Below are 22,463 nucleotides of genomic sequence, written 5' to 3' on the forward strand. Positions count from 1 at the left end.
ACTGGGTTGTACTGCCTACTTTGAAAAAATACTGGACTACATTGTTTATCTGAAAATAAAGTGAGGGAGAAATAAGAACAGAAACAAAGAGAATAAAGTCCAGTATGGATGTTTTTTTAAATAAATTTATATGCAGTCTGTAGGCACCACTAGAAGGAAAATTTCAAGTTGTCAAATATATGAAAACGTACCCAACATGAACACAAATTGCTGCTACTTGGCAGTCTTGGATATAGGTGTGTATATTTTATGTATTTATTAATTGATAAAAAACTTTTAGAATACAAATAAGTCAATAGCTTATAACTAAAATATAGCAACTGAAAATGTTCAACCAATTGTAAGCTATGCTTTACATTGTTTTAAGCAAATATCGTTTGTCAACATGAAGTCACTTATAGAAACAGATTATCAGGGACTAAGTTTGGTCCAAGCGCCATAGAGAAACATGGTGGTGTGACTTCAAACTTCTATAACTAATAACCAATTAGCACAATGCATGCTATTTTGAGGAATTCAAAGCTGTATATTCTGGTTCTGCACCCATTTTTTAAGGCATTTAAATATTTTTAGGATAGATTTTCTTATATACAAGATTGCAGCCTATGTCTGATTTTATTCCTAAATACATAGGTACAGGATTACAGCCTTCCTTGACTGACGTAAGAAAATGTATCCTAAAAATATATATACAATAAAAATCTGGATTTAACAGTTTTAAAAAATGTTTAAAACTTACTGAACAGCCACCTATCACCAAATGTCACAGTTACATGTCCTCTATTACCTCTACAAACACGATGTGGAACCTGTGACCCTCCTGAAGATGACTCCCACCAGCCTGTGCCACAAGGGATGATGGGATTGTCTCCTAGCAACACTCCTGATTTGAATCTCACTCTTCCTGGGCTTAAGCAAGTCCTTCTGTCTCAACATTCTCATATGGGGAATAATACTTGCCTTACAGGTTTGTTGTAAGGAGTATACAGTGGTACCTCTGGTTACATACGCTTCAGCATACGCTTCAGGTTAGACTCTGCTAACCCAGAAACAGTGCTTCAGGATAAGAACAGAAATTGTGCTCCGGTGGGGGTGGGGGGGCGGCAGCAGAAGGCCCCATTAGCTAAAGTGGTGCTTCAAGTTAAGAACAGTTTCAGGTTAAGAACGGACCTCCGGAATGAATTAAGTACTTAACCCGAGGTACCACTGTAATTCGATAATGCATGTGAAGCTGTTTGAAAACTCAGTAGCAGCACTATATAAATGTTGCTGGGCAATTCAGGTCCAGGGATTTTTCCAGAACTACCTGAAAAGAGCTTTATAGTACTTGTTATCTAATTCTATTATGAATTTGTGCCTCAATAGAGTTAATTACTCTGACATTCCTCCCAGGCCAGTGGGATTTTCTCTGCTATGTACGCCCTTAATGGATCAGATCTTTCCAGATCCTATTCCCAGTGTACTTGTAGCAGCTGCCTCAACACTGAACTAATGCCTGCATACATTAGTCATAGGATCATAGAATTGTGTGGGAAGGGACCACAATGGTCATGTAACTCAACCCTTTGCAATGGAGGAATCTTTTGCCTAATGTGGAACCTGAACCCACAAACTTGAGAATAAGAGTCTCATGCTTTACCGACTGAGCTATGTGATGTACAAAAAATGAAATAAAGAGCCAGTAAGTATCTTTCTGATTTTAACTTTTTACATTGTTGGTACAGGGCTAAATGCACATGAGCGTGGAAAAACAACAGTTGGCATTAAGGCATCTTGCAGCATTCTACAGATCAGATAAAAAATAATCCGTAAAACAAAGTTCTAAATTAAAAAACTTAAAAATGAAAGTTTCCAAACATTTCAGGGACACTATACCACCTAGATTAAATTAGCTCTTTATAGAAAAACAGTGATAGTTGTTTGACGACATGGGGTGTCAGTGGACTTGCACATGAAAACAGTTCTTCCACTTCACTCCCCTCAAACATGCTGTTGAGGGTTGGAGCACATTGATGGGCTACAGGGGGAGGAGGTGAAGTCTCACTGTATCTGCTGTTGCAATGCTGAATCTTGCAATTGTAATCTAAGTAACAAGCATTCACAAAATAATTGCCTTCTATTTCTAGAAATGAAATTTTATGCAGCACAAAAACAGAGCTACACCGTACTCTTTTCCAAATACAACTTTTCAGTTTGTTGGTTCCCCCACCCAAAAAACCTAGCCAGAATGGGTCACGCTCTACATCTTCAGTTGCTTGTTCCCTGTAAAAGTGCAAACTCCTACTGAACTGACTGGACTTGGTACCAGACAAGTTGCTGGGACAAATACTGCAGATGTTGACAAGAATGATCATAAGAGAACTAAGAAAACTATAACCCAGGCTCTGTAACCTGGCAGTTTAAGGTCTGAGGTGAAGAAGCCCTGCTTATCCTTCCATTGGTAAATTATATATTCTGCTCTAGTTTCCTAATACAGAATATGCAGCATTACTTCTATTGCAGTTGTAATATATAGTCCAAACTTTGGCTAATTTATTGCCTATAAATATGCTGCAATGTAACATGTGTTTTGAAGCAAAAATGAGTTGCTTTATTGAATGATAATTACTAAATTTTGAAGTTTGTATTGCTGGAGAATAAATAAGGTTTTTAAAGCCATGCCTCCTTCAAGGTTAGTGTTTGAGAGGTAGAGTAGCTTTAGTAAAGTCTGAGTGCTTCATTTAAAGAAGCTGAAAACACAGCATGAGATTTCTAAATTCAGAACATAGTTCAAAGTTAATGTGTAACAAACTAAAAATAAGTCATTAAAAATTACCCTTACATTATACCAGTTATTGCACTGGAAATATAATAACTTAAAGTTAATTATTGTACACATGGTGTTTAAGAGTGTCAGTCATTCTTATATTGTCTATTAATACTCTAATACCACATTGACATTTCTGTACTAAAAAGCTGTGTTACCAAAATACAATATTTATATTCTTAAACCTTTTACTCAGCCCCCTGAATTTTTTTTTAAAAAAACAAAACACTTGTTTCTCAAAAAAGCAGAAGTAGTTGTAAAAAGTCCTTTTGTAGTGAGGTAATTTCCCCCCCTGCTTAAGAGTTTTCAATCAGATTCTTCATTTTTCCTGTAGGCTTCAGCATGTGTGGCCCAAACTATAAAAAGAGAATGAGAGTAAGAACAAGGATTTGCACATACTGAGAGTAAGTTCATACACCAAGGCTACAGGCTACCGCTAGCATGTACTCAGAAGTCATTCTTACACATTTCTTCTACTTGTGGTTTTTCCTGATCAATTTTAAAATTGAGAAATTTAAGAAGCAAACCCAGAACTGAAATAATGGAACTTAAAAACCAAATAGGGTTTATAAATATTTACATTTGTTTTAAAACTGCTGATTTTATTTATATGAATGTTTAGCATTTGATTTTTAGTTTATGCTTTACATAAACTGTTTAGAGGTTTTTGTTGATTCAGTGGTATATAAATCTTGTCAAATAAATAAAAGAGTGGAATTCAGTTAGTGGTCTTGCACTTCTATAAGGGCCTTTGATGCAGCAGACGCAGTTGCTGACAGAAGAGCATGATGTGGGTAAGTTTTTGACAAATCCCCTTTCTTCCTACACCTTCCCTGCTACTCCACAAGGCCCCTCTACTCTCTGGGGCCAATCTCCTGCAGGTGCTAGGGGAAGAGCGATTTGGCAAAAAGGGCCTCATCTTCTGTTAGCAGAGGCACCTGCAGGATCAAAAGCACTTCTGTTAGGACCAGGGCACCAAATGGAGTCAACACTGTGTTCGGCATTCTTGAAGTACAAGTAAACCTTTGTTTGGCAAGAAGCTCTCTAGTTAGAATTAGGCTTCATCTTCATGTCCGTCTTGCCTTCCAAACCCCCTTAAATTCTATGTACCTCTAGTACAGTGACCAGTTTTTTCGTTACATACTTGTTCTTGCCCACCAACTGAAATAATGAACAATAGTTGCAACATACCCTCTGATGCCATTCTGCCTAAAGACCAACTAGCAATGGGACAAACTGTGTAAGTTAGCCCAGTTATTGGTGGTTTGTGACTGTTACAATAGAACATATTAGGGGGCCTTCGTAGCTGGGAAATCCCCTCTCCCCAGTGCAAGTGTTGTTCTGAGACTAGAAAAGAAGCTTCCTGCGCACCTTGCCCTCGGTAATCTAGCACTATATTGCAGCTGCTCTATAGAAGGCTTGTATTTAACTACTTTTCTGGTTGCCATTGGGGATCAAGAATCTGGACGTGGGTATGTGAATTGTGCTCAAGGATGAGCAGGTTTTAAGAGACAGTGAGACCCCTTCTCTGCAGCTACTGTGGTAGCAAGGCAGACTGGCAAAGGAGGAGAGTGCTTTGTTTCCCCTTTGCCAGCCTGCTGCATTGCTAGCCTGACCCTGTGAACTACCCTGAGAACTATGGGTATAGGGAAATATACAAATTTAATAAATAGTAAAAATTATAGAAATTTGTAGCAAACTGGTAAAAGAGGGGCTCCTTTTAGGAGGAAAAAAAAGCAGGATTAGGCTTTTTGGGCAGGCTACTAACTTTTATGGGCTTAAATACTATAGGGCAACCTTATTGTTAACAACTTTCCTAGTCCATATGTAGCAAGGAATTACATGCAAGTGAACAAGTAGGCTAATAGAGGGACAGACAAATGACATCATGCTAACTTCACCAGTCTGTTTGGTACAAGATAAGGCAGACTAGCAGCCTGCATCTTCATGCTCCCCACTGCATTTTCTGTAGGTAGACCCATTTTATAATTCTACACTCCACATGTGAGAAGGGTTTCACAGCCACACAGGCCAGCCCCTCCATCAGCTGGCTGGAGCATGTCAGAGTCCAAGTCAGAAAAGCTCTCCTCAGAAATTGTGTGCACAGGGGGCAGAGATACTTCTACAAATTCCAGTGGCAAGCCGGGTGAATTTCCAGTGCATGATCCTTAAGATATATGCAGTTGTCTACAACTACAGTTTTAAAGGTCAAGGGAGAACTGGGAGGGAGGATTAAAAGCCTAGTCACTAGAGTCCAGTGAATCATAAATTGGATGCAGTGCTTACCAGCCTTGTGTCAGATTCAGGAGCCTGTTTCTCAGTTTCACTTGGGCTGTCACTTCGATATCGATAAGCAAATTTCTTTTTAAGAGCTTCAGCTATTAGTGCGGCAGGATCTGTTGGGTCGGCTGCTTTTCGTTTGGTGCTCTCCTCTGATCTTCAAAAGAATAGAGCAAAACTGTTGAGTTGTAGACACTTCAAATGCCTGCAAAGAGACTGGCTTCCCCTCTCTCTCTCCACCCCCCCAACCCAGAAGGGTTGGTACTAACAGCTACAAGTGCTACAACACATCTTTCAGCCTCTTACAGCACATCTCCTGGCCTTGAACTGCTAACTTTACCTAAAGAGGGATGTGATGTGCCTCCTAATCCAAAAGAGTGCATGATGGTGCAAGAGGCGGCTGCAGTGGGGTATGTGTTACCTTGATTAAGCAAATGAACGGCTACTTATGTAACCTAAGGAACCATCCATTGTTAAGTTTCCTCACTGAAAGCCCCATCCACCCAACCTTCCTGAACAGAGAGCTGTAGTAGATTCACCTTTTCACAGATCGCAGCTTTACATTGTTCATATCTTTGAGAATATCTAGCATGTTTGGTATTTCAGGCTTCTTTGAATCATCATCTATAAAAGTCCGTCCGGAGTTTACTCTTTTTCCTTTGCGCTCCTTAATAAGATCAATGGCAGAAGTGCTCTGCTGGAGCGGTGGTGGAGGTGGAAGGGGTGGGGGCGGCGGGGGCGGTGCTGGCACTCCTGCTAGGACAGGAACTGATGCTGCAGAACTTACTCCAGCTGTAACAAAATAGTCCATTTAATTATGCAACAATATTCTTCAGTAAATAATGATTATCATTTCAAAAACAAAGCCCATCAAAGCAATGTAGTATTTTCCAATTAGGGACAGACATCTATCTAGGAAGGAAATACAAGAAGAGTAGAGGGTGCCAAAAGGGCTTGGAACCCCATTCTCTGGTTAGGCTTACTAGTGTTGAACAAGTTTTTAAATTTCTACCCAATGGGTGTGGATTCTGTTTAAGCCACTAGAGAATGCTAGAAGTCTTTAAGTATGACAAATGTATAAATAATAAGCCATCACCAGCCATCTTATAAAATGATGACCAAATCAAACATATTTGAACAGTGCAGCAGTGCTTTAGAGCTTACAACTGCAGATACTGGGTTGATTTTGGCAGCAGTCTCAGAAAATTTAACGTGCAACACTAAAGACCTTGCCAGCTAGGAAACAAGGTTGTTCTTCTCGTCCTTCCAATACCCTCCGCTGTCATGTTCAGATTGCTATGAAAAAGTAGATTATTAAGAGGGGATAAATGAGAGAAAGGAAAGGGAATGCAAGGCAATCAAGTAGTTAATGTCTTTATACTTCTTCCAAGAAGTACTGGCAGTCTTCCAATTCATGTTTAGCAGTCACTAATCAGAAATGAATAAGTTGGAAATATGGCTTAAAGAATAATTCAACACCCAAAATGTGTTAACTGAAGCTTTCATAAAGTTGTTTTTAGACATCAGAATAGTAATCAGACAAGCTTTTTCAACTCCTGCCATTCAGCACCTTTAAAATCAACAATGTCAGATAACACAGCAATGGCTCAATATCACCTTGAGCCTACGTTTCTGCAATTGTTTACGAAAGTATGAATAGTCCAGTGGAGGGAACAGCAAAGTGTGACCCTCTCCTGTCAAGGTGAGTTAAGAAGTGAGATACCACAACAATGGAAGTCACCACTTCTAATGCAAAGAATAATCAGACCCATTGGAATGAAAGTCAGTTTGAAAGAAAAGTTATAAAATTAGCTTTGTTATATATTTTTTGAAAAAGTACCTGCTGTCATATTCTGCTGTTCTTGTAAGCTTACGATTTTGGCTATTTGCGCTCTTAAACTGGCAAGTTCATTTTCTAGCACACTGATTTTCTGCAGAGCTTCATCATTTGTGGCCACAGCAATCTTGGAGTCTTCTTTTTCTTGCAATGGCTTTGGCAAAGGTACTTGAATATTTGGATCTCTTCCTGAGCAGCCTTCACCTCTAGGATATGTTTGGGATTTTGACCAAACGTCTGATCTGTAATCAACAAAACAATATACAGTAGTACTTACTTTTTAAAAAACCCCATTATCAAACAAGCTAAAGGGAGCAATGGTGAGGAGAAGAGGGGGAAGTTCTGTTGTGTGATTGGAACTCCATGTGCACAGCATCTTATGCAGCCTAAACCTTCTATAGGCATGAGGTTTGTTTTTTTACTACTTCTTTGTACAGGGAATGGCTGCATAGGCTATTAAGACTGCCACAACTAGTTAGTTCTCACTTCAAATTGAATTCCCCAAATTTACCCCTTTCTCATCTTTCTGTAAATTTAATGTATAGTGGCAGCCAAAATATTTTCATGTGACACAAAGGAATACACATCAACCTATAGTCACAATTAATGTGAAACACCTCATAACAGCATATCAGTTTCTGCAGGAACGAATGGAAGAGAGCACTGGCAAAACTGTGGCTTTCTCTGCAGTCATCTCTTGCTTTATGGACTGTAGGATCATCATTCAGTAATGCAAAATGGGACTAATGTCCTCCCAACCCCACTTCACCAATATGTCAACTCTCTGCTTCTCATATTGTCAAAATGAAACTGGTGCATCCCAGAGGCAGTTCTTTGGGTTTACATCACATTACAGAGTCCTAGCCTACACCCAATAATCTAAACATTGGAAGCACCTGCCTTTACATTGTTCATTCCCTATCTTCCAAATGCCAAGGGTGCTGAAACTTGTGACTGCCTAGGTGACTGCTGTTTCTCTACCCATGAAAACAACACTTGACAGCATTCAAATGAGCAGGATATCTAGTTCAGTTCAACACACTGCTGCTTCCCTTGATACAGGTTGACTTAAAGAATCAACCACAGAGGGGCAGCTTCAAAAAACATACCTGAGCCGTGTAAAGACTTCACTTTCTTCTTCAGCAACCCACCCCACATCTGCAAGGGAGACCACTCCATCATCTCTCAGTGGGTTAGAATGACTGCCTTCTGCAGACTGAGATGGAAGCTAGATTTGAGTGGACAAGATTACATATTAGAATTCAAATAGCACTAAGTCGACAATGATTTCACACATAGTCTTGCTTACTTGAGGGTAGTGGAAGGATGAAACATCCTCCTATTATGTCAAGAGAGAAATAGATGGAAAAGGAGAAAGATTTTACACCAGGGATAAATCCCACAAAGAATACTGGATGTGAACTAAACACAGAAATTTTAGTATTAGCACAATTAATCTATGAAATACAAAACATGAACTAATACAGTACAACAAATTGCAAATAAACCTATGTTTTCCAATGTGTACAACGCCAGGCAAGTTTCTCTTTAACCTGCACCATAAGTCACTAGTTGCAATTTGGAAAGTTACCTAAGCTAATAGTTACTGACTACAGTCCATGGACAATTCTCTAATCTCACCAAGCATCTAGCAGTGCCATTCTTTCCAAGTGCCCAAAAGGAATGTTTTCATGCAAAAGAAGGTTCAGATTAAAGATTAAAGTAAACCAGGGAATAATATTCTACATGGCAGAGCTAGCAAGAAACCTGGTCTGCATTCAATGTGCCCTTCCAGTTAGTAATACTTTGGTGAGAAATAGGAGTAAAGATAGAAAGTGCAAAATGTACACTGGGAATATGCACTATATGGCCAGAGGATGTGGGTGCAGTTCTAATGTCAAATAGTATCTGTTTCCAGATTTGCCAACAAAGCTAAGAAAGCACCATGATCAATACATAAAGGGTTGATACTGCTGTCTAGCAACTGTGGATTTTTCCCCTAGGCCAACTCCAAATCTATGACATATTTTTCCAGCCTTAAAGACTTGGAGCCAAATTTACAGGCCAAAGCAGAGGTTTGCTATTACATATTCTGTGTGGATCTAGTTGTTGAGACAGACAGACAGAAAGAAAGAAAGACAGAGATTATCAAGTGCACCTATCCCTTAGCTATCACTGGGTTATTCTGACATGACTTCCAAGGTGACTAAAATAGCAAGTTGTAGTATAGCTTTAAACTCTACATTTGAAGCTCAATTAAGACATGCCACTCAACTGTGACTCACACTAACAGTAGTTTAATGTAATCCACATTTGAGCTCCCATAGTGGTTTAGAGCAATGCTACTCAAAGTGGCTGAGGCAACCCAGCCAGATGGATGGGGTATAAATAATAAATTTATTACTGTATTATTATTATTGTAACGTGGTGGTCCATGGACCAATGCTGTTCTGTGAGTCATCAGTTGCTGGCCCCTGGCAACTCCACACAGCCCAGGTTGGGTGGGGCATTTCAGGGACCAAATATGTTACTAGTTCTTAGCACATTAGGGGAGGGAATAGCTGATATATCACATCAGATAACCTGAGAACTGCTGGTTTAGAGGTTCTCATTTTCTTAGTGCTTCAGTCTCAAGGTTATGGACAGCTGACATGGAAACCTCCAGGTGTTAGATTACAACTCCAATTATCTCTTTCCACTGGCTGTGTTGGCTAGGGCTGATGGGAGTACAAGAGTCCCATATCCCCGTCTGTGGCAAGCATCCAAATCACCCACCACACATTTCTTTGTCCAACTATACTACAACTTTAAAGTCACAACGTCTTATTCAAGCCGCAATCGTATGCCCACTTGAGCAGAATAAGTCCCATTGAATATAGCGGGTCTTGCTTCTGAGTAAGTGTGCACAGGACTGCCTCAATAGTTTCTCTCCCACAGTTGCAGAACAAAAACTTGCAGCAGTTAAAGCCCCCTATGTAAGCTCAAGCAGAAAATTAAGGCTCTAAAAGTTAATTTGATTTATAGTTCTTAATAACAGTTCATTATGATTACAAGCATGCACTAATAGCTTAATCAAGTTTAATGAGAAAGGACAAAACTGACTTACTGCAGGTTCAGTGCACGATCCTGTGATATAATAGCTAAAGCAAGAAAGAAAGAAAAAAGAGGGAAAGAGAGAACACTATAGAAAAGTTTCAGTGTAGCAACAATCTAGAAAAAAGCAAGAGTTCAATCTTGGCACTGATTCTGCTGCTGTGACACATATCAAATCCTCACAACTGAGTAATATAAGGCTGCTCAATTTAGGGAATGGATATAATACCCCTTTCAGCTTGGAAACCACATTAACTGTACCCAAAGAATATGTTTGCATACTCTCTCCTCTAGCTGCTTCCCACTTTTGTTGGAAATATCTGTAGGGTTCACACATTCTTGGCTCAGTTCCAGAGAAAGCCATCATTTGTGCTCACCATCCGATCCTCTCTGGCACACATGCCAAAGTATTTACAGAGGGGTGTTTGTCTCTGTGGTGCTGGGCCTCTGGAGCAGGCTGAAGCCAATCCCTTGTGCTGCTTTTGCATGGTCAGCAGCACAGAAAGAACCAACCTCTCACCACTTCTGCAAGTGAGAGGAAAGGTATCATGTCCTACTGAGCTTTCAAGCAATAGAAGCAGGCTCAAAAGCTCAGTGTCAAATAACAGACTTCAGTGAGTGAGGATCCTCTCCATTATCAGGAATCCTGGCTTACCAGAGGGCCAAAGCTCTTATTCCTGGTGAATAATTTTATGGATGAAGGCCAGTGAGAATTATTTTGCAGATAGAGATGAAATATTATTCCTTGCTTCCTATTCCTTTCTTTCCCAAATAAACCTTGTTGACGCAGTCCATTTTCATGTTAAGAGGTAACATCTAAACCTCAAAGCCCATTATAACTGGAAACAGGTAAGTGTGAAACAAAGAGGTTTGCATGCAGGTGGATCAACAAAGGAAGGAAACATCTGTTCTTTTTACCTTTTATAAAAAGGCTAAAAACTATACCAATTTTAATGTATAATACAAGTGTATTTTGAAACACCTAACTTCAATGTAGTCATAAATTTAAAATCATTACTATACTTGAATATATTTTCTCTTCAAGAACAATTTAGAACCCACAAGATTTCAGTAAAATTAAATGCTACTGTCATACGACTACAATAAAAACACAGAATTCACAACTAATGTAAAATTCCCTGAAATATTTCTTTCCTCCCACTTTCAAATTTGAAGAATGAATGCTATTGTAAATCATGTTTAATTAAAACAGTAACTTCAGAACTGCATGCATCACAAGGACACAGTTTTATTTAAAATCTGTGGAACTATTGTCAGAAAAGTCACAGAAGAACAAGCATATGCAAAACCAGAATCCTGGGTGGCAGTGGCACCCTCAGTCTACAAACACTTATCTGGCATTTGGCATATAATCACAATATGACTTGTATTATTACAGAACTAAGATTCCAAAAAGGTTGCACTTGTTTATATTGAAGGAACACATATTATTCTAAGTCAAAATAATGCTCTTTATATTTGAAACATGTTTTACATTTGTTTGCCCTTCAAAGATTCTATGTATCTATTTCTCTCCACCTTTATATGAAGTGTCAACACTTCTTCCCCAGCCCTGTTTCACCATTTTGTTCCATCTGATTTTCACTTAATTATAAATAAAAGTGTCTACTATTCTATGTATCATTAGGACTCTTCATCCAATTCCATCCCATTTAACTGTGTTTCCGCAACTCAAAAATGCACTTATACAACTCCAGGCTAACACTGAGAAGAAATAATTATGAAAGTGTATACCTGTATATATTAATCCTCCAACTGGAAAGCAATGTTAGTACTGTATCTTACAGCAAAAATGAAGAATTTTGGGGCACCCTAAAAAGTAACACATTCTAATATATACTTTTGTAAGCTAATCTGATTTAGTGGAGTGTAGTCCATGAAAGCTTATTCCATAAGAAATTTGTTAGTCTTTTAGGTGCCACAAAGCATTTATTTATTTATTTATTTATTTATTTATTTATTTATTTATTCTATTTAATTGTAATTATGCTGTGCCTTTCCCCCAGAACTAGGACTCATAGCTGCTCACAAAAATTAAAACAAATACCAATAAAACACAAATAGCTAAAAACATATAAATGGTTATTGTTAAAAAGTAATTAAATTGTATTCTGAATTAAAACAATGTAAAAAACTACTAAAATGCAGATAGTAAAAAACCGTACAGCACACTATTAAGAGGCCTTTCCTTAAGAACAGCCAGTTTCCAGAAGCCTGGGGAAAAAAGACTTCACTTGCTGGCAAAAGGACAAGGAGGAAGCTAGTGCAGCTTCTTTAGGGAGTTCCGAAGTCTCAGAGCAGCCACCAAGAAGGCCCTCTCCTGCATCCCCATGAGGCATGCCTGTGAAGGTGGCAAGACTAAAAGTAAAACATTCCCCAAAGACCTGAGCTTGGACATGTTTGTATAGGAGAATATGGTCCTTCAGATGGCCTGGACCAAAGCTGTATAGGGCTTTAGATAACACAACCAGCACTTTGAACTGTGCCTGAAAACAGACTGGGAGTTGTGTCCCTATCAACTCTCTAGTAGTTATAATAATATAATTTTTTTTTGTACCCCACTCATCTGACTGGGTTGCCCCAGCCAGATGAGTGGCTTCCAACAGAATATATGAAAACACAACAGAACACAACACAACACGTTAAAAGCTTCTTGATACTTTTTATCCTTTGTCTGACCTTTCTTAACACAGCTGAATCACAAGCAGCTTTTACATGGCAAAGTGTGGGTTGAGTAAATGCAACTGGAGCTCTCCCTTCTAAGCATATAGAAAGTCTTTGTGCAAGAGCTGGCTATATACAGATTTTTTTCAACTTACAGTGACACCTTAACAAGCCATTTCTGAACCCCATTTCCAAAGCTTCATAACAATAACATAGAATGGGAATACGGGTATGCAGTGAAGGAAACATCCGAGAAGATAATTACCATTTACTCTGTCAACATGCCAAGATTTAAAAAGAGTCATAGATGTGACTCCTGGGGCTGTAGACAAAAGGAGCTCTGTTTCAATAAAAAAATTCCCAAGTTCAGAGCCAATTTCTAGCTGCATTAGAGACAATCACTCACTCAACATTTGCAGTAATAGGCTCTGCTGCTCCACAAAGTTACTCTACAGCAAGTTAATACAACATACATAACCTCTTTACAATAGGAAGAAGACTGGGACAAATCCCTCTTCTAAGATGACAGAGACACAGCAAAGTTTTAAAACTGCTTAACTTTATTTTCATGAAAGCAAACTTTTCAAAGCATAGATCTACACTAGGAAGTGCACCAGAATATTCATTGGAAGAGTTCGCTGAACTTGTAGGCAGATGTTTAATGACACTATCTCTACTATTCTCCAGAGTCAATACTATTAAGCTTCCAACTCACAATATCTTGCTGAATAAATTTTTCCATAAGATGTATTTTAAGACGTTTCCCCATGACATTCAACAATTTTAAAAACAACCAACAGAGGTACAGTTTTAAAGGAAGTTATACAATGTGCAAAACCTGTCTGTTGGGTTAGCAGGCTGCTCAGAAGATAGAGAATGTAAACTATTAAAACATAATAACAAAGGTAAATTTTAATAATTATACAGAACCTTCAACAAAATGCTGTAGTGTGTCTCCAGCTCCAAAGAGCCAGATTCTTTGAGGTCTCTTCAGACCTTCTAAGTGGCGTATAGCACAAAGAGGTGAGTATTGTAAGCTCACAAACACATTTGCTGTAAGTTTTAGGTGCTTCAACAGGTCCATTCTCTCTCTCTGACTCCCAACACCTCACCTGACACATTAGTACATCCTGAAAGCTGGTCCTTTCAAGCTTTTTTCAAGAATATTTTTTCCCCTTTATTTGACAATATTTATATTGTTTCCCTACCTGGAGAAGCCTCCCCCCTATGTAAAACATCAATGCCTGCTTCAGATACACTGTCCTTTCTCCCTGCCCACCCCTGAGTCAATTGACACCATCTGTCCTGTGAGGAAGAGATCAAGGGAGGCATGTATAGACAAACTACATGGCCTGCTCTACTCGCCATGTTATATTGTTTCTTTTCATACTAAAAATTGTAAACTGCCTTGGCAGAAAGGCAGTATATATGAATGCAATGAATGAATGAATGAATGATTTCTGCTTAATTTTTGATGGTTACTGTTTTGTTTAAAACTGCTGGACAGTTGTAAAAGGTAAAGGTAAAGGGACCCCTGACCATTAAGTCCAGTCGTGACCGACTCTGGGGTTGCGTGCTCATCTCGCTCTATAGGCCGAGGGAGCCGGTGTTTGTCCGCAGACAGCTTCCGGGTCATGTGGCCAGCATGACTAAGCCGCTTCTGGTGAACCAGAGCAGCACACAGAAACGCTGTTTACCTTCCTGCCGGAGAGGTACCTATTTATCTACTTGCACTTTGACGTGCTTTCGAACTGCTAGGTTGGCAGGAGCAGGGACCGAACAACGGGAGCTCACCCCATTGCAGGGATTGGAACCGCCGACCTTCTGATCGGCAAGTCCTAGGCTCTGTGGTTTAACCCACAGCGCCACCCACGTCCCTTAGACAGTTGTAGTAGTTTCCTATTAGAGAAAAGTATGCTGGTTATGAGATATTTGACACAGCTTTCAAATTCACAGATGAAAAAACGTACCAACAGCCTAGACCCAGATCCCATTAGTTTGCTCTGACTACTAAGATTAATTTAATTTCCCTCTGGAAAGTGAAACAAATATTTAAAATCTTACCTGAAACTGAACTCTTGGACATTGTATCAGCGAGAGGTTGGTGCCAATTTTCCTTACAATACTTCTATCACGACCATAAGGCTTACTAGACCAAAGCAACTGGAAGGAAAAAAGAAAAACAATTTTATTACTGCCTAACATGATCTGCCTAGCATGAAAATAATTTGTTTCTTTAAGTTTCACTGCAAATCCAGATCACCTGGGAGTAAGCCCCCGTTAATGCTCTTTTGAATAAATATGCAGATGTGCACTGCAATGCCTCTGTATCAAGAAAAGTACATTGTGCAACATCATCCATCAACACACAAATACTTGTGCAATGGAACTTTTTCATTCTCTCCCCCCCCCACCAAAAAAAAGGAACAGGGCATTTTTGGGGATGTGCAGGGGGGAAGAAAATCTGTTCGGTTGTCAGAACAGTTACCATGAGATTTAATGCATTATGTTTTAACAAGGATGATCTACACTGGAATTTTCATGTGGACAGAAGACTAGAGAAGGATAAGGAAATGAATCTGGCCAGTGGGCCAGACCTTGAGTTCCCCCACCACCACCGGGCCATTTTGACAGTTTTGAAATGGACGCATACAAACAAGCCCACTCACTTGTCAATTCCTTGACTTAAGGTGAGTCATTTCTCTTTCGTAGCATGACAAGCCATGCTAAAAATAGAAATACAAGACCAATTAAGCAGGTCTTGATATTACTGATGATCAGTAGTGACTTCAAGCTCCACTTTCTTTTAAATTATATTTTAATTGAAGTTTTATTGTTTTAATCTATTCTCCCAGTTTTAAGTAATCCTCCTTGGAACCTTAGGGTGAAGGATGGAATCAAAGCCTGAATAAATAAAATTTTAAAGTGTTTATAATACAGTGGTACCTCGAGTTACAAACACTTCAGGTTGCAAACTCTGCTAACCTGGAAGAGTTACCTCGAGTTGAGAACTCTGCCCCAGGATGAGAATGGAAATCGTGTGTCAGCAGTACAGCGGCAGCAAGAGGCCCCATTAGCGAAAGCACACCTCTAGTTACGAACAGTTTCAGGTTAAGAACGGACCTCCGGAATGAATTAAGTTCGTAACTAGAGGTACCACTGTACAGAGATTTGTCTACCCCTTCTAATGTAACATTCATCTAACTCCCGGGCAAAAAAGCATACTGTGATGTGTTGACAAAATGTGTATGATGGCAAGGCCAAATGCACTTTGGAGGAGGAGTTCTATAACCTGGGGGCCACAGGCACAAAAAGATGCTCTCAAACACTACTGCCACATGACCCTCAAAAGGGTGGCACTGTCAATAGGGTATTTCACACTGATCCTAACAGCCAGGCAAGTCTGTACTTCACTATAACACTTACTGATTCCATAGTTAATGCTGCTTTCTCAAATATCACTCTAAGTAGGTGCTTAATCCAGTAAATCATCTGGAACAATGCAGGGTTTCCACAATCTTGTTAGCTAACCACCTCAGTTTGCTGGAATGCAAATGTTCCATAGTCACTCTGGGGAGAAAAAACAAAGTGTGAAACCATGAGTATCTGTGTGCAACTCTTTCAAACTATGAGAAATGATCTAGAAGAAAACATATCAAAAAAAGCTAAGTCCACAATTTTCACTGCAAGTAAGCAATCAGTATTTATTGATTGTAATTTGTAAATTCACTTTCAGGCGCTGTCAAAACTGTCAAGTAGGATTTCCATAAATTTAAAATAAAGTTCTAGGGTGCAAGCAGGTTTGGTCATCAGTATATTGATGTCACTTGGCTCTACCTTTCCTTTCCATGTTCAGTTCCCAAGGAAGCTGTTGAAATCTTAAACCAGTACAGTGGAACCTCGGGTTGCAGACATAATCCATGACGGAGACACGTCCGCAATCCGCAGCGTTTGCATCCTAAAGCGCAGGATCTGTGCAGGCGCAATTTGGCGCTGCTGCGCATGTGCAAAGCATGATTTAGCACTTCTGCGCATGTGTGAGTGGTGAAACCTGGAAGTAACCCATTCCAGTACTTCCGGGTTTCCCGCAGTCCGCAATCCGAAAACACATAAACTGAAACATCCATAACATGAGGTATGACCGTACCTAGTGGCAGTTCTGGGATGGATGCAGCAAACAAGCTAAAACTGAATCAGAGCAAGATGATGCTGTGGGTGGGGAGTTCCCCAGTTCCAGAAGATAGTTTACAACTGGTTTTGGATGGACTGGTACTCTCCCTGATAGAAGAAGTATATAGTTTGGGAGTGCTCATGAATTTGGCACTGACTGGGGAAACCCAGTAAGTATCAGTGACCAGGAGTGTTTTATCAGCACTGGCTTGTATGCCAACTGCCCCACTAACATGAATGGGATGACTCATTTTGGTCATATTCCAACCAGACTTCTGCAATGTGTTCTATGTGGGGCTGCCTTTGGAAACTTCAGGTGGTTCAGAATGTAGCTGCCAGGATTCCACTCTGAATGTGTGTATATGTGTATCTATGGAACATAACTGACAAGAAAGTACTAGTGATAATTAAAAGACAAGATTCTTAAGAGCTTATGTTTTCAAGAAGCTTATATTTCATTCAAACACCTCTCACAAGGAACGTTGGTTATATCTTGTGCACATCTAAGCCTTACCCCACAATGTTTCAATTTTTAAAAATCTTAAAAATCTTAAAAATAATAAATGATAAAACTTGATTTAAGATAGCATGAAATAGTTGGTGAGAAAGTTGTTCAGAAAATAGCCTTGAGAGCTGCAGTTCTCACCATGATTCCATTTACACTTTGGTCTTGCATACCCACATATACATGGCAACTTGACTAAGGGTCAATATGCCTTTGGCCTGAAAATGGTATATTTCAGGATTTTTGAATCAAATGCATACATCATCCAAAAACCTACAAATATCTACTGCTCTCAGTTTAGTTCCTCTAAGAAAGACGAATTTGATAATGTGAACATAATTATGATCATTTTGGAAACTTGTTAAACTTCTTAGTCTGCTACATAATGGAAAAACTGAATGGTATTTTTTTTTTAAAAAAATGAAAAGTCAGCAGACTACAAGACACTTGGGACAGTTCTAGCAAGAACTGTTGTAGTTAATTCATTGCTAGTGCTTTCATTACAAGCTTGTTTTAGTCAACAGTTTACCACTCCTAGGTAATAATATCTTCATGTGGAAACTTGGCACAGGCAACCTCAGTTGCACTGCCTTGAGGTTTACCGTTTATGGGATGTTTGAGATGCTGGTGCAGCTGTTCAGTTGACAGTTTCTCACATGCAGTACATGGTATGCACTTCAGGGCTGCCATTTATTTTGTATCCCTTTGAACCTGGAATCATTTTCTTAGACATAGATGGATCATTCCAGAAGACTAGAACATACTTTCTTAAGAAAGCACAAATATTTGCTAGCAGCAAGTTCTTCTCTGATCCATCTGGGAAATAATGTATCGCCCCATTCTCAAAACTAAACATGACAATACGTACTGTAATTCCATGTTTCTATTCTGGAAGCCGTAGAAGGGGAAACTATTAGGAGCCCTCTTTGCAAACTTTGACTTCCCCTTGGCTTCTCAACAAAGCAATCTGAAATTATTATGGGTACCTGCATAGCTTTCTACTGCCACTTATTTGTGATTATCCCCCTACCCCATCCTACCCCCCCACCCCCCCCACCAATGCCACCAACCCCACATTTACATTTAAAGACTAGCAAATATAATATGACATAAACTTTCAGGGATTAGACTCATCAGATGCAAGTGGATTAATTCATCAGATGCAAGTGGACTTATATTCATGAAGTCTTATGCCATAATACAACATTTTCTGCTTTTGCTGCTACAGACTAACATGGCTAACTTTTTGTACCTATCTGTACAGGAAAAGATAAAACAGTCTTCCAGGTGATCCTTTCTCACTGGAATTGGCTTTCTAGAGCCTTAGACAGATTTTCTTCCACTACATTATTCTTCCAACTGAAGATACCAAAGATCAAAATGGGGACTTCATACATGCAAAGTTTGTGCTCTTCTACCACTGAGCAACAAATCCCCTCCTTGGCCTCTACTCATCTGCCATATCCTAACTGTGCTTCCTCAGCTAAGAAAAGCAGCTTACAGAGCCAGGCTTCATTGTCAAGAAAAGCAATATTTTAAAGTATTTTTTTTTATCCTGACCTTTAAAATGTTCTGTCCAGGAGGAGGAAACATATAGGACGGTAGTCAATGACAGACCTACTTGGAGTAATTAATTTCAATTGGTCTACTCTGAGTAGAAATTCATGAAATACAACTCATAGTCACCTTGAGTTGCCACAGGAACAAATATTGGTATCAGAGTTGGAAGGGACCACAAGGATAATCTAGTCTAGTCGCCTGCAATGAGGAATCTTTGACCAATGTGGGGCTCAAACCCATGACCCTGAGATTAAGAGTCTCATGCTCTTCCGACTGAGCTATATGCTTACTACACTTGGTTTATTTGAAACAAATAGAGCACGGTCCAAAATTAAGCTACACAGCAAGTCATGTTATTGCTTATTTGAGCTGTGTGAGTGCTGCACAGGAGGGATGCCATAGGGACCCACGTGACAGCCACATTCACAATTAAAACACTGTTTAAGATGAATTGTGACTTATTGTGACATGCAAACTAGGCCAGTGTAATGGAACTCCCAAACTAATGGAAAAATCAATTTATATACCTCAAAATGCAAATGGCTGATTTGGCAACAGGGGACACAAACAGTTAACCTTCATTGCATACAGCAGCCAGCAAGTGTCGTTTGGATTTAAATATCTACACTCCTGTCTTTCTTCATTCCTTCCCCCACTACTTCTTTTTTAAGTAGGTTGTAAGCCTGCAGCACCTAGATCCCTTATGTGTTTTAGAATATTATTTAGTGTTTTCTAAGTATACCCAGTAATACATAAGATACCAAGAACATAATACATGCATTATATCTCAGAGTACATAAGCAATTCACTTTCCATTTGACTTTGTGGTCACTAATTGAGGATGAATCAACCTAATGATCTGGCTAGAGGTGAGGGTTTGCTACTCAAAATTACCAGTTTTGCACATGTTGCTCAGTTGCAATTATTCTGTAAGCAGTTCAGAGATATGTTTTCTTGAACTGCCACTTATTTTGGCAAACCCCATTTTAAGCTAGATAGTCTGAAACGATAATGTTCATATTTTAAAGTCCTACAAATACCTATGATAATGAAACAGAAATGCAAGGCTTTTATATTCCTTTTAAAACATTTGCCTAATTTATAGGTGCACAGAATTTTCATTTGCGGTACAAACTCTGGTTGCCACAATAAGCACAGTATACTGGAAGCTGCTTTATATTAGAGATCAGAATACTTCCATCTATCCCAGTATTATCTCCCTTGACTCACAGCAGCTCTCTGGGGCCTCAGGCATTCTCATCACCTGCTACCTGATCCTTTTAACTGGAGATGCAAGTTTCTGCATGCAAAACATGTGTTCCACCATTGGTCTATGGCTCCTTTCCCAAAATGCTGTCTGACCTTTAACAGAACACACAATCCTGAAGAACAGAGAGTCCTCATTTTTATGTCACCTAAAAAATACTTGTCTCAATAATAATAATTTTATTATTTTATTATTTATACCCCACTCATGTGACTGGGTTTCCCTATCAGCATTAGAAGACAGTAACTTGCAATTTCTAAATGACTTCCACCTAAATGCAACTATGTTTTCTACACACTATTATTCTCTGCACAACTTGTTTTTATATACCTAGCAATGTAAGAAGCACCAGAATGAACTAGGTCTAGCTATGTTAGATACAAGTTTTTGATGTGTGTGTGTGTCAATGTATTCAAATATGGCAAAAACAAATCTTGATCTCAGTCCCGACAAAAAAGTCAAAATGCCTTGCTTCCCCGCCTCTGCTTTTTGTTTACAGAAGTCACCACTGAGCTGGCACAGGCAGGCAAGTTTCAAAGTGCCAGCAACGATGGCCCACAGTGTTGTTTACTAGGACGCAGTAGGAGAAAAGAACAGAGCTTCTCAAGGTTAGCCGCTGTCTAACCAGTGTCCTCACACTGGAGACAAAGAGAGAACTCAGACGGCGGAGCATTTTGACCTTTCACTTGACTTCTGAAATAAAAGCAAAAAAAAAAAAAAAAAAAAAAAGGAGTGCCTATTTTGTAACCCAAGGAGCGGCCAGATTTAGGCCTAACCCTGGAAATCGGGCTTTTCTGCCTACTCTGTGCCCTTATTCCTCGACAACGCGATGGCGGGTTGCGATTACTCAAGGGGGGGCACTGCACATGCTCAGAGGCACGCTCGCCACCATTTTATTTTATTTTACTGCTAGCGCTACAGTGCTGCATGCTCCCAGGTTGGAGAGTGCCTCGGATCAAGGCCCGCTTTTAGGAAAAGCGGAGGGAAAGCAACAGTGCTCTCAACGAACTGTTGGGACTAAGCGGCGCTCTGGGGCAGCGGCCCCCGCCAAGCCACTCGCTCCCACCCCCAGCCGCACCGGGGCGGGATTGGCGGGTCCCCTCAGGCGCCTGTGTGGGCATCCTCAAGTCCGGACGGCCAACTTCTCCCTCAGCCCCCTCCGAAGCCGGTTCAAAAGCCCCTCCCGTACCAAGGGCCGCGCGAAGGGCTAAAACCGCAGCAGCGGACCCCGGGACCGCAGCACGAACGGAGAGGGCGCCGCCCTCGCCGCTCAGACTCACCGCCTCGCCCTGCCGGTAATACTCCTTTCTCAGTCACCTCAGCAGCCGCCAAGTCCCGGCAGTTCATTCCCACACACGCTCCTCATCTCTCCCCCGCCCGTCTCCTTCAACAACCAATCCTCCAGCTGCACCGGCTACAACTCTTGGCCAATCATCGTTTGCCGTTGAGGGAGGTGAGGCTTCAGCTCCCGCCTTATCCGGGTCACAAGACGTTAGTTTACCATCGAGACGGGTGACTTGGTTTGCGGACAAGCTGGGAAATTCTTGCTCTTCACGTGAACAGTACTGAAGGATCGCGCGAGAGCGCCATCTGCCGATGCGGAGCGCTCGGTACAACAGCCAATGATTACTTAGCAGAGCGTAGTAAAGCTGTACAACTGTTGTTTCTTTTCTCGTCCGGACTAGGTCACAGGTCACAGTCCGCTACTACGGTAGCATTTCGCAACTCGCTTTTATCGGTACTGTCGTTATAAAAAGGACTGCAATATGCAAATTATAAATTATTTTAGGACTGCAGTAGCCCTGTGCAATAATATGGCTTGATACTCTGTCAAGCGTTTGTTTTAAAAACGTAGTTGTTTAGATTATATAATATTATATATTTGTATTGTATTTTATGTCTTGTAAGCTGCCTTGTGAGCAGCCTAAACATGCCCTAAGCCTAAGGTATAAGACAGCTTCCTAAGTTCCTACTACTGTACTTTGATGAGGCTTACTCCCAAGTATGTTTAGGCTTGGATTCTTATACCAGGGGTGGCCAACTCCCAAAAGACTGCACTCTACTTACAGAGTTAAAAACTGGCAGTGATCTACCCCGTATTTTATGGGTACAGGTAAAAGTTGTTGAGCTTAGATCGTAGAATTGTTGAGTTGGAAGAAAGCTAGAGGATCATCAAGTCCAACCCACTGCAATGCAGGAATATGCAGCTGTCCCATATGGGGATCAAACCTGCAACCTTGGCATTATCAGCACCATGATG

The 22,463-nt window shown here is 40.1% G+C and overlaps 1 protein-coding gene across 2 annotated transcripts; it reads right to left on the bottom strand.

Moving 5' to 3' along the window:
• Positions 1 to 1,686: 1,686 nt before the first annotated feature.
• Positions 1,687 to 21,693, bottom strand: MTFR1 (mitochondrial fission regulator 1). 2 transcript variants are annotated; one of them, XM_081917606.1, is made up of 8 exons: positions 21,484 to 21,693; positions 16,128 to 16,271; positions 14,766 to 14,864; positions 8,033 to 8,151; positions 6,927 to 7,165; positions 5,626 to 5,878; positions 5,093 to 5,243; positions 1,687 to 3,162 (listed from the first exon to the last, which is right to left on the bottom strand). In XM_081917606.1, the coding sequence occupies exons 2-8, from the start codon at positions 16,191 to 16,193 to the stop codon at positions 3,103 to 3,105; spliced, it is 987 nt and encodes a 328-aa protein (XP_081773732.1). In that variant the 5' UTR covers positions 16,194 to 16,271; positions 21,484 to 21,693; the 3' UTR covers positions 1,687 to 3,102. The 2 variants fall into 2 exon arrangements, with proteins under 2 accessions (XP_081773732.1, XP_081773733.1); XM_081917607.1 differs by lacking the exon at positions 21,484 to 21,693 and adding an exon at positions 21,393 to 21,412.
• Positions 21,694 to 22,463: the final 770 nt, after the last annotated feature.

This window comes from Podarcis melisellensis, assembly GCF_964234715.1.
Source record: "Podarcis melisellensis genome assembly, chromosome: 7".
Lineage (NCBI taxonomy): Eukaryota > Metazoa > Chordata > Lepidosauria > Squamata > Lacertidae > Podarcis > Podarcis melisellensis.